Source organism: Taeniopygia guttata, chromosome 11 (assembly GCF_048771995.1).
Source record: "Taeniopygia guttata chromosome 11, bTaeGut7.mat, whole genome shotgun sequence".
NCBI classification, from domain to species: domain Eukaryota; kingdom Metazoa; phylum Chordata; class Aves; order Passeriformes; family Estrildidae; genus Taeniopygia; species Taeniopygia guttata.
Genome location: NC_133036.1, coordinates 3,797,353 through 3,810,062, shown reverse-complemented (window position 1 = coordinate 3,810,062; position 12,710 = coordinate 3,797,353). Strand labels below are relative to the sequence as shown.

The window sequence follows — 12,710 nt, the reverse complement described above, 5'->3', positions numbered from 1 at the left end:
AAAGCAATTCTTACAGATTTAGAGATGGGAGCTCAGATCATTATTGTGGCAGAGACCAGATTGCTGACAATGTCAGGGAAAGATTTCTTAATCATTCATTTACATTTAAAGAAGAAATATTTTGAGTGGACAATCCAAAGTCGCAAGATTTTTCAATCAGGTTGTTAGGGCATTCAGAAATTTGCACAGTTCGTTTTCCAACACACAAAATGTTAAATGTAAAAGTGAGTTTCAGGGAAAAAACAAAAAAGAAGCCAGGAACCAGTGGAAGGAATGACAGTATTCACTGATGGTTTGGGAAAAAACTCACAAATCAGTGGTCACATGGAAAAATCAAAAAACAGGGAGATGAGAATCAGGTATCACAATGATACAAGGTTCACCACAAGTTGCAAAATTGGTAATAATAGTCAGGGGTTTTTCAGTTATTTTAGGAACCCTCAATCTGATCACAAGTTTAGTGTATGTTGCAAATGTGGTCAAACAATTAGAGAAATCGCTTTTAAAACATACAGACAAGGAAATTTTATATTCATATCTATTATGCATGAAAATAATCCTAGAAAAACAGAGAACATTAATAAACACATCAGAGTGCATTCTTCACCTCCGAGGTTTTTAGTAAAAGAGAATGCTCATGTAGATAGGCTCACAATGCCCATTTTGCAGACACTGCCAAACATTTTTGAGCAGGCAAAATTGAACCATGCATGTTTTCACAAAAATGCACAGGCATTGATGGGAACCTTTCACCCTTCTAAAAGTCAGACAAAAGAAATCTGCTTGCCAGAGTGCCAGTTTGTGCAGTCTCCTGTATTTACAGGAATGGACAATCTGAGAGGTATGTAAAAGCCTTCAGCTGTGGCAAGCTGATGTCACAAAATACCCATCTTTTGAGAAGCTCGAAAATATCCATATTTCAATTGATACATTTTTAGGGGCGATTTTTGCATCATATACAGGAGAGACCACAGAACATACCTGCAAACATTTTTTATAAGCATTTACATCATTAGGAGTGCAACAAGAAATAGAAACAGATAATGGTCCAATTTATACAAGCAAGGTGCTTGACAAATTTTTGAAAAAACAGAGAGTCAAACATATTTTCAATATTCTTCATTCTCCCTCAGGTCAAGCAAGCAAAGAACACATCACACCCTGAAATCCACTTGGATGGACAGAAAAGGGATGAGGCAGGGTTGAACAAATGTGTTGAATTTTTTAAATGGTTTTTTCTCAAAGCCCACAACAGCCCACAGGAAAAACTAAGGGAAAATCCTTTCGATTTGATCAGAAGCCCAGAGTCAGGACAGATTGAAGGTTCATTTACATTAATAACTTGGGGCGAGGGTTTCGCTTGTGTTTCTACAGGACGAGGACTGAAGTGAATGCCAGCAAAGCACATGTAACCTTATCGGGTGCAGACGTCAGTGGATGTGGACCCGAGAAACAGAGAGGCAAGCACGCAGACGAAGGCAGACAACAACGCTGCAGACGTCTCGTCGGACAACGATTGATCACCCAGAGACTTGGGGTTTTTTCTGGGAAATCAAGTGTTGTTTGGGTGTTGCTGCATTGCGGGGTTTCTCACAGAGGGTGGGGACATGGACATGGGATTCAGACAGATAGTGTTCATGTGCTTCATTCTTTCACCTATTGCCTTGGGCAATAGGACAGATTTTCCCATGAGACAACCAAGGGAAAAAGTGTGGGAGACTTTGGCAAAAGCAGCTGGTCTGGACAGCATTTGCCTGACCCATTCGAAACCAGAGAAACCATTTTCAACATGCTTGATAGGTGTGCCAGTGGAGGGATGGTCAGTCCCAGGGGACATCCTTCCAGGGGTTCTGAAGTTTCTTTCAGACCCTGTGGAGGGATGACATGTTTGGACACAATTCCTTCCTGCTGCTCACTTTGAACCTCTGGATTTGGACATTTTGGGTCAACAAAAATGAAATGGTGCATCAAATTTAATTCATCAGGAGTGGCAAAGACAGATAATCATACAATAGATGTCACTCCGAATCAGCCTTTTTATAAAAATGCGTCATCTTGGTGCAATCATACCAAAATGACAAGCAAACCATCCTTTCAACATCCAGCCACTTTACCGAAGGGAATGTTTTTCATTTGCGGGGACAGAATTTGGCCTGCTATCCCTGCAAAAATCAAGGGTGGTCCATGCAGCATTGAAAGATCTTTTGTTAACACACAGCATGACCTTGATAAGAGAGCAAGGAGAAAAAAATCTGATGAATGAAGTGATCCAAATTGTGACAATGATAATGTTAATACCAAGAAAAAAGGCTCGGAAAAACTGAGTGGTTCTGCTTTCACAGCAGGTGGCATCAAAAAGAGCCTTGGTGCAGTTGGATCAAAAGAGGTTGTGGGCAGAGTAAAGATGCCCATGTCATTTCTTTTGCATCGAATGATTTGTTAGCTAGCAGTGAAAAATGGGAACAAAACAGTAATTGAACATCTATTGTAAACACATGGACACACGAGTGAAAATTTAAAGAGGTATCAGAGGACCAAACACACCTGGAGAAAAATTAAATCATAAGTAGATGGTGTGTTCAATTTGTTTCACTTTTCACAGTTGTAGAAAAAAGATTTTGAAAATAGTTGTATGTAATTATAAGGTATTGTAATTCTTCTAATGTTTGTGCTGTCCTTGCCTCAGTGCATGGGGCAGACCATGGACAAAGTTGTCAAAGAGGTGTTCTTGATTCAGAAAGGAAAGGATCCCTTGAAAAATATAGTTCAAATTATGATGATGATGTTTCTACCTGGGACAAGTCTCGGAGAATTGCAATAGCAATTTTCTCACCCCAAGCAGCATCAGGGGCGGCCTTGACACAATTGGATCGTATAGCATATTGGTTGAGCAAACATAGTCGTGCCATTTCGTTTGCACTGAGTGACATGTTAACAGACATCAACAGTGCAAGGCAAGCAGTGCTTCAAAACAGGGCGGCAATTGATCATTTGCTGCTGACACATGGGCACGGATGTGAGGAATTTGAGGGGATGTGCTGCATGAACTTGTCCGATCATTCAAAATCTATTCATAAAAATATAAAACAAATACAAAGTAATATTAGCAAATTGAACAAAGTTACAGGGTCCTGATGGGATGATTTGTTTGGCTTTTTTGATATCTCACCATTGTGGAAAGAACTTTTGAAAATAGCATTTTATATTCTTATAGAACTTGTAGTTCTTCTGCTTGTTCTACCATGCATTTTTGTGTGTATTTGAAGGACCTTGAACAGCATGATAAAGCGGATGTTTCTGGTTCAAACAGAGAGGGGAGATGTCGGAACTCAAAATGTCCCTCAGACATTTTTAGAGGTTCCAGGCCTTGGTCAGAAGCATTTTAGACCCTGGCAAGCAGCTGAGAACAGCTGTGATTTTGAGTTTGAACCATGGAATGAATTACCAACTTTAAAGGTGGAACAAGCAGTCACAGAGGGTTAGATGGTATAGTAAAAGTAGTCACAAATTAGAGGGTAAAATTTTTTAGTATTGTACAGGGGGGTTTTAACACCTGTACAGGGGGGTTTTACTTTGTACAGGGGGGTCAGGAGTTCTAAGATGGAGGAAAGTGGGCCTGAACCTGTTCTTCCTCCTTCTTCTTCCTTACCTCCATGTTCTTGGTGATGTTGGCATTTTTCTATTGGTTTAGGCTAGGGACACACTATTCAACGTAGATGATAGATATTGGCACATTATTGTAAATATAGTACACGTAATTTCTTGTATATAATGTTTGTACCATCCCACTGAGGGGAGAGCCCCGCACACTGCCCTGCAGGACAGACCTGCGGCAGGGCAGCAGAACTTGTTATAGATAAGCAAAAATAAACAACCTTGAAAACAGCACAGACGAACTATGGCTTCTTCTTTGGCAACGGGGCAGAAAGACAGAGACTTTCTACAATCTCGGAATCACCAATACCCACAGATTCCGACAGAGCTGAATATGAGATCTCATTTTGCCTTTGGCAGATGTATGTTAGAGACAGTATTAAAAGCAGCTAAAAGCAGAAGAGCAATGTCCGAGCTGTCAAGGTGATTTTCAGAGAAAATGGCAGAAGATGCTGAGTTCCCAGGAAGGAAGCAGGACGGTGTCACTTGGTGCTGTAGCTGGGCTGGGTGGGAAGGGGGTTGTCGCTGATATGATGGCAGATAAGATAGCACAGCTGCTGTGCTGCTGCCACCTCACACTCCCAGTAAGGAGTCACGCTTCAAAGCAGCACATTCTAGAAAAACGTGCAGTCGTGTTCCCCTCTGCGTTACGCTTTTTGCGTTGCTGCTCCGTACTTGCTTCATGGCTTTCAACTCCAGCTCTTCTTTGAGGCTCTCTTGGTGCACAGGTTTTTATTTAAATGAAACCTGCACTGCTGAGGGAGTGCTGTGACTCTGGGACCTGGGGCTTCCACAGCCCCAGAGAGGGCATGCCATGAAATTCAGAGTGAGACTGTGAGACCAGGCCCACACTCCAGTGCTGGCCTGGGAAGGGAAATGTTCGCTTTTAAAAATCTCTTGCTCGGTCATGAGAGGGCTGGAAAAACATGTCATGGTGGGAGTGTAGTTTGTGCAGAAATCTAGAAGAGAGGTGCAACACATTTTGGAAGAAGGCAAATGGAAAAGTTAGGTAATGATCTGATGCTCTAAACCTTCTTGCCAGACACTTACTTTTCTGCATTATAGTTCACAGAAAAGGTTGATTAAAATACACTTTTCCTTTATTTTGTGAGACATTTTAAGTGCAGTTTTGGTGAACTGGAGTCAAAGTCAAAAAAGGTTTTTTTTATCAAACTGCAACATCTCATCCCAGGCAAGAACCTATGTCATTAAGCTGCTGGTTTCTACTCTAGGCCTTCTGTTGCACTATCAGTAAAAAATGGATATGTGAGGCTGTTTTCTGTGCAGAGCTTCTGCTTGCAAAGAGGTTTTTCCCCCACAGTTTGAGAAATCTGTCTCAGCTTTTTGAATACCAGTGCAGCAGTACCAGAAAATTCCCTTGCATTTTTATTACTCAGAGTAGCAAAACCTCAGTGTAGGAAAAAAGACCATTTTTTCCCCAAAAAGCTTTCATCTGACATTTTTAACTCTTGGAAGTATCACTCAGCTTCTTAGGATTGGTTGAAAAAAAACCCCAAAAAAACTGTGAAACAACTGACCAAGAGATTTTCATAATTTAAGTTCAAATTCAAAATTTAGTGAAATTTCAAGTTTGATTTTTTAACCTCCTCTGTAGTCCAGTTTGGTTTATTAGTTAAATCTGTTGTTTTATTTTTTTCCAATTCTCTTGAGAATTGATTGCAGTTTTGGATGTTTTCCCATGTTTATACCTGACTGAATTGGTAAAATATCTGCTCCAGAGCCAGAACTGTGGCATTACATCCCAGAAGAAATCCTTGTTTGAATATTGTATTATCTTTCTCTTTGAGATGGACACAGATACTCCCGGGTACGCAGACAAGGGGCTGCAGCTGTTCCTTCCAGCTCTGTTTGGCACTTCACAGAGGTCAGGTGAGAGGAGTGGGGTCCTCTGTCCAAACACCTTTGCAGGAATAACCTGATCCTTGTTTCCAGTGCTTGTCAGACATCTGCTCCACTCTGCCATGGCACTGCTGACCTTGTGGCTTCTATGTGTGATGATGTTACCTGGCGTGACTAGCACCTGTTTATATAAAATTTGTGTTACTTGCTGGGTTTTGTCAGTCGCTACTGCTGATTTGGGTTTCAGGGGAAATACCACATTCTTAGTACACTAAGTTGCCCTTTGAAAATGACAAGAAAAAATTTATGCACTGTTATCCTGACAATAATCTTGTCTCTTCTCACCTCCTGACTCTTTCAGTGTTTGGCCTTAAAGGACTCTGTAGGCATCAGGTGAGAAATCTGTTCCATTTTTTAGCAGGAATGTTGAGCTTTGCAAGTTTTTGCTAAGGACCTCAGGAAAATTAATGTTGATTTTATGTTTTATTATGTTATTTACAGAGCAGTTTCTGAGTTGAAATTACCCTGGCAGTAAGCCACACATGTATTTAGAGCTATTTAAATTTTTATATTAAAGATAAAACCATATTGTCTAATAGACTCTATGTGTAGCTGTTTTTAGCATCCTGTTTTCTCATGCAAGAGCTAAATAATTTCTGTTAACAAATAACATAGTAGCTAAACCTGCTTACAATTTTGACTTTTCAAAGTCTTGCTGAAGATGTACAGCCTGAATCTGGCCAGCTCTCCTTTGTCTATGCCAGCCAAAGTTTAGGACAAGAAAATTCCAAACTAACAACTCAGGTGCCTTCAGCCGCCTGGGGTGTCTGTGCCTGGGTGTCCCACAGACTCTGGGCAGGTGGGTTTGCTCTGGTGACTTGCCCACCTCCCAGCATAAGGTGGGCAGCACGTGTTCCCTTTGCATGACGCTGCGTATTTATTCACAGCTCTGCGAGATCGGCTGCAGTGCATTTTCATTCTGTGCATTGTTCTCCGGGGCTGGTGATGCCATCCCATTGTGCTGAGTTTTAAGAGTGCGAGCAGCACTGCTGATGTGACTCCCTGGACGCCTACTTTCCACTGGCCTGGGATAAAATTGGGTGGCTCATTCTGTGCGGGACGCAGGCGTGCCCAGGGCAATGGGGTCAGTTTAGCCAGGACACTGCAGAGCTATGCAGGATTCACCCAGCTCCCTGGTGATGGATGGATACCCCAGCAATGTCCCAGCCTTCCTAACAAAACTCTGGACGCTGGTGGAAGACCCTGAAACGAACCATCTCATCTGCTGGAGTTCTGTAAGTGCAACAGGTATCGGGTGTCACTAATACCTGCAACAACAGGGAAAACCCAGGTGTGAGGCCTGAGAACTGCTTGGCACAGGAGCTGCCCTCTGCTTGGCAGGTGCTGCCCTGGCAGAGTGCAAAAACAGGATTCAAGTACAGGCACTTTTGGATATACTTGGTATTATTTATCTGAAATATCGTGGCGTTTCTGTTTCAGAGGGGCAACTGTTTTGTGGGTGTTTTAATTATGGTATTTACACATTTCGCTTGAAACATCCTAAAAAGTGACTAATTTTCTAATTCTAAGAATTCCACAGGCTTTGAGAGAAATATTTTTCACTTTGCTTGAATCTGCAGCTCCCTAACATTTTCTAGGAAATATGCAAAACCCTTGAAAATTTCACTGCTGTTTGGTATTATCTCATGTGTGCTTCTTAGCAGCTTCTCATAAATGTCTAGGTGGAAGGCAGGAGAGAAACAGCACTCAGAACTCAGACTCAAACCTATAATGTAAACAGATCTCCGACTGGCACCCTAAATCATTGTGGAAGAGCTTTACTTGATTTTTCAATGAGTCTGTGTGATGATAATAGTGGTGTGGGTATATATTGTCTGTACAGCTTCATAGGGATAGATTGCTTTGCTTTGGCTTCTTATTTTTCACAGAGGCATTAATATACTAACTGCAAGCACAGAAAAAATATATTTGTCCCCTTTATACAACACTTTGATACCACATTGTGCTTTTGACCTACAACTTGTTGCAAGTAATATGATTTGTTTTCAGCAAGGAGTTATTAGATTAGCTATGTGCATAAACTTGTTTTCCAAAATCAAGAATCTAACACTAACAAATTTAAAGGGAGGTGGTAAAAATGTCTAAAGCAGCCTTTCTTGTATATACTTTGTGTCCAGTAGACTTTTCATTCAAAACCTGAGACAGGATTTGAGCTGCATTGATATCTGTGACCATGGTTGTTAGATGCTGGTATTACATGGCCTCTGAGAACCACCAAACTTTAAATAAGGATTTTAAAGCTAGAAATTATTTTCTAATCTGTGTAAATAGTCCCCTCTCTGTTATACTTAGAACACTGTTATTTTTGACTGACCACCACCGTGCTTTGATTTCCTGGAAACTAACTTATATATAAGTTATAACTTATATATGCAGCTATATCCTTGGAGGTTTTGGTTAGGCTTTTAGGTGTCTAATTTTCCTGTTGTTGCAGGTATCCATGTTTCTCATATTTTTCAGCTTCTATACATTGGTGATGTTGGAGCTGAGAGATTGTGTGTATGCCTAAGATTTCTGGGTGTAATCAGTACTTCTAGAAGATAGGACCCATAAGGACCTGTGAACTGTTTCTTAGCATGAAGAAGAGATGGAGAGGAAATGCAGTAATGGTTTATATATACACTAAAGTCTGTTGTGAGGTGGAAAGGAAAACTCTGTTCTCTGTGTCTGTGGTAGATTGGACAAGAAGTAATTAAATTAATTTTTTAAATGGAAGTGCAGTAAGGGAGAACTGGCAAATTCCTGGACTAGCACTTGTCTTGTCAGAGCACAGCATGCCTGTCCTGGTGGTTCTGTCAAAAGCAGGTGAGATAAGCATCTGCCACGATTGTTGTGCTGCAGAGTCAGTTTTGCTTTGGGCTGAAAAGACTTCCAGAGTTTCTCTGAGCTTGTGCTCCCATGGTGTAAAACAGCCAAGGTACTGCTGCAGTGTGGGAACAAACTGACACATGCACAGTTCACCGGTGAGCACACAGTAACCCCAAGACCTCTTGTGTCTGTAGGAGCCTTTCTGAGTGTGCCAGCTTCTGAGAACATTGTGGCCCTGAATTCAAAGGAATGACCTCTCATGAAAGGCCATAAGGACTTGTTGAGGTATACAAAACTCTCGTGCTTCTCGTTTTCCATCAGTGGGTCCAGCCTGGGACACAAAGCTGTATCCCAGAGTAAGGAGGCAGAAGCCCAAGGGTAGCAGAATAAACCAGCTCTGTCCCCAGGGCATGTCTGCAGTTTTGGGAAACCCTGGTCCCTGCTGTCCTTTCGGCAAACTCTTGTCTGTGAGGATAATTCCAGCATGCAGGCTGTCAGTGAATCTCTCAAGTGCTTGATCAGCCTTTGCTTCTGCTGCATGGGGTAAGGAATGATAGAAAAGACCCCAAAAATGGTCAAAGAGCACTGCTGAGGCACAGTCATGTTCAGTGTTTGCAGTAGTAAGCAAGGAGCAAGAAGTGCAGCTGACCCAAAGTCCTGTGTTAGTGGGTGTTAATTGTTAGAGCTGCCAAATCAGTCTGAGCCAGAGGCAACTGGCACCATTTGGTGGTGGAAATGCAGTGTAGGACAGCAGGGTTTGCCAGCTGGCTGTTTCCTGGTGGCCATGGGCAGGCTGCAGGCACACACCAGCCCCTCTTTAGTCACTGAGCTGCACTGGGATTGAGCTGCCCTGATTGCACTCCCTGTTTTAGAGACTTCCAGACTTCCCTGAGAGCACCCTCAGAGCTGCAGACCCCCGATGGGTGCGAGGTGGGACTCACACCACTGGTACCTCCTACTGCATACAGAGCCTGAGGGCTCTTGCAAAACACTGTCCTGGGTCACAAACCAGCCCCTGTGGAATGCCCAGCCAGGCTGACACACCTCTGTCTGATGGTAATAGCACTGAACACAGCAGGAGGATGACTGTGGTGTGCTGGTCTCAGACCCCTCCCTGCCAACACAGTGCAGGGTCTGGTGAATTTAGCTCTTGTCCCTTGAAACTCAGCTGCAGCTGAGGCAAGTCCCTAATATCTGCTGATGTCATTGCACTGATGTGGCTGTCAGCAGGTAGAAGGCCAGGCAAGGAAAGCACATGGCCTGCATCACAAGTGCATCTTCTCTGCCAGCAATCCCAGGCAGTTTGCCTTGTTTGGCAGTCATGGATCTTTGCAATGCAACCCCAGAAATGGAAGATTTATCTGATTAACATGTGTGTTGCTAGCTTGGACTGCAAAGCGTGATTGTCAACATTTTGTCGGTTGCCCTTGTGGTTGTTTACTATTAAAAATAATCAATAAAATGTGTGTAGAGCTTCTGGGCAAGTGTGGTGTCTCCAGAGATGATTTGCTTCTTGCCTTGCTGTGTTTTTTGTGCCATGTCTCCAGGCAGTACTCCCTCTGGGACTGCTGTGCTCTGGAGCAGATGGATTTGGGTTAGATCTGAACCAGTAGGTTATAATGGCAATTCCCACTTTCAGGGCCTTCTTAAGACTTGAGTCTTTCTGAGAAGTCCATGAAACAGGGATGATCACAGACTACCTACCAGCTATTTGGGCACAAAAGTCAGTGGTTTCTTTCTCACATCCAAGACTCTCAACTAAGCAGTGACAAAAAGCAGAAAAGGATCAAACCTGCAGCCGTAGAGGCCTGACTGTACCGGAACTGAAAGCAGCACATCTGTCATTGAGGGCTGTTCTCACTCTTCTTAGCTTCAAGGTGGCAATTCAGAGAACAAGACTTCCCCTGCTGTAGGACTCCTCTTGGGCCCCTCTCGTGGTCAGGGATGCTCCCCTGAATTTGCCTGTGTCCTTATCTCCTTTGCAGAATGGCACCAGCTTCCATGTGTTCGACCAAGGCCGCTTTGCCAAAGAGGTGCTGCCCAAGTATTTCAAGCACAACAACATGGCCAGCTTCGTGCGGCAGCTGAACATGTGTAAGTGCAGCTCCCAGGGCCAGGACAGTGGGCCCCACAGATATGGGGGGTGACAGGAGGCATGGGAGAGAACTGTGCAGAGAAAAGTTTGGGGTCTCATGTATGTGACTTGTTGTGGCATTATTGATTTTGCCAAAGAGGATCTGCCTCTCAGATCCCAGAGTAGTGATCTCTTTGTGTTTACCTTAAATTTCAGCATGGAATTTCTGTTAGATTACCTTTTAGGATGTGGGCTAAGAACTTTCACCTACCAGGTGTTCTGCTTCTCTTGCATTGATTTGATGACCTATTATTATCCATTTTCCATTTTATTCTGTATGGAGCTTTATCCAGCCACCAAATGTAGCAACTCCCCCAGAATGTGCTGTTCTTGTGGGTCGTGTGCCCTGAGCTTATCCCTTTCACCAGCCATATCACTGAATTAGTAACAGACAGTTCCTCTCCCTGCTAACCTTGCCTTGCTGATCAGACACTTTTACCCCTTAAAGGAGGTTTAGGTGTAATTTTCAGCCACTTCAGCAACATGACTGTTCTAATAGGTGTTGGAAATTTTTCAATGAGAAATTAAGTTCCTTAGTCAGTTTTAACTTTGCTATTTCGCTCTGTAGTAGCATTTTTGTAAATTTTAGGCTAGTCCTTAAATACAGCTTAGAAACTGTTGAGGAATTCAGAGAAGTACTCAAAGCAGATTTCCAAATGTGCACGTGACCCTTTTTTCCAAAAGTGTTGATGATCTGTGCCTTTGAAAAACCTTCCCCTGAATCCCTGTGGCTTGCAAATTGAGACAGGAATTCCCGAAGAGCTGTCATTCCAGCTCCTGGCAGAGCAATGTGCCTGTGATGGAAAGGCTTTCACGGCACAGGCTGCAGCATAGGTGGCCAGTGGGATGCACAGGGCTCTCCCTTGCCCTGGATTTCTGGTGGTTATGGCCAAAAAGCATGTCCAGGGATAAGCACTGGCAGCTCAAGAAGTGTGGAGGGTGATCAGAAATGTCCTCAAGAGTGACGAGGGTGGGAGGTGGAGGGAGTGCTGGCTCCTGTTGCCCATCAGCCCTGTCCTCTCTGTGCAGATGGCTTCAGGAAGGTGGTGAACATCGAGCAGGGTGGGCTGGTAAAGCCTGAGAGGGATGACACCGAGTTCCAGCACCTCTGCTTCCTGCAGGGCCACGAGCACCTCCTGGAGCACATCAAGAGGAAGGTGAGGGGCACTGTGTGGGATGGGGGAACAGGCACCTGCCAGATCCTGCTCAGCATAGCTCCAGCATCATCCTGGTCTTGTTCCTGTCCTCCCCACATATATGTACACCTGGGTTGGGAGTTCTTGGTTTGCAGGGCTTGGCCTGCATCAGAGTTCTGTCTGTGTTTTTCTGCTCTGTTACTCTGTATCACAAGATGTATGTGTAGTGCTGCAGGGCCAGGCTTGCTTCACACTCCTCTGCCTTTTAATTGTTACTGCTTTCCTAGAGAAATACGGCATAAGTCCTGCAGGGTCCTCAACAGCCATCTCTTTTTCTTATACAAGAAACAACCTACTCCTGCCCTCTGTTTTCTGTCTTTTGACCTATAATTAATACTCTCAAAGTGTTGTTCTCTCACTGAATTAGCATAGCAACTTCTGAAAGGGACTTGAGCAAAAGCCCTTTGGAAATCCAAGTGTAGTATGTCAAATTGAACCATTTCATCAGACTCATCCCTGTAAAACATAGGGCTTGATTTTGTATCTCTGTAGATAAAAGTAGAAAGATTAAATCAATCTAGATCTATTCCTCCCTGATACTAAAAATACTTTTGTTTTGCCCCCAAGCTGATTTGAAATAGGTCCCCACTCTGACAAGGAATATAATTCTGCTAGCAGACTCTCTGTATGAATAGATTCATCCTGAGCTTTGCTCTATTTGGCTCTTGCAATAGTACCCCTAGAATACTTCAGACTCTTTGGCACATGGCCTGTCCAGGTATTTCAGCTGGTGACAGTGCTGCACCTGAGCCACCACAATGACTCTCTCTGTCCATGGCCCTTCTTGCACAGGTAAAATCTACCTTTGGTTTTTTTCACACCTCAGGTGTCAGTAGTGAAAAGTGAGGAGACCAAGATGCGCCAGGAGGACCTCAGCAGGTTGCTATATGAGGTACAGATACTGAGAAGTCAGCAGGAGAACATGGAGTGTCAAGTGCACGACATGAAGCAGTGAGTTGAATCCTACTCAGGCTGCT

General features: G+C 43.4%; 1 protein-coding gene across 4 annotated transcripts in view; it reads left to right on the top strand.

Annotated features, from left to right (window-relative positions):
* HSF4 (heat shock transcription factor 4) overlaps nt 1-12,710 on the top strand; it is a 39,667-nt gene that overhangs the window by 10,422 nt on the left and 16,535 nt on the right. For 2 of the 4 annotated variants that reach the window (XM_030282472.4, XM_030282473.4), the window contains exons 2-4: nt 10,389-10,497; nt 11,567-11,694; nt 12,560-12,684. In XM_030282472.4, the coding sequence (XP_030138332.3) occupies nt 10,389-10,497; nt 11,567-11,694; nt 12,560-12,684 (362 nt within the window). Of the gene's footprint in view, nt 1-3,985; nt 8,689-10,388; nt 10,498-11,566; nt 11,695-12,559; nt 12,685-12,710 lie in introns of those variants that run through there. The other 2 variants (XM_002188792.5, XM_072934261.1) reach the window with 2 other exon arrangements.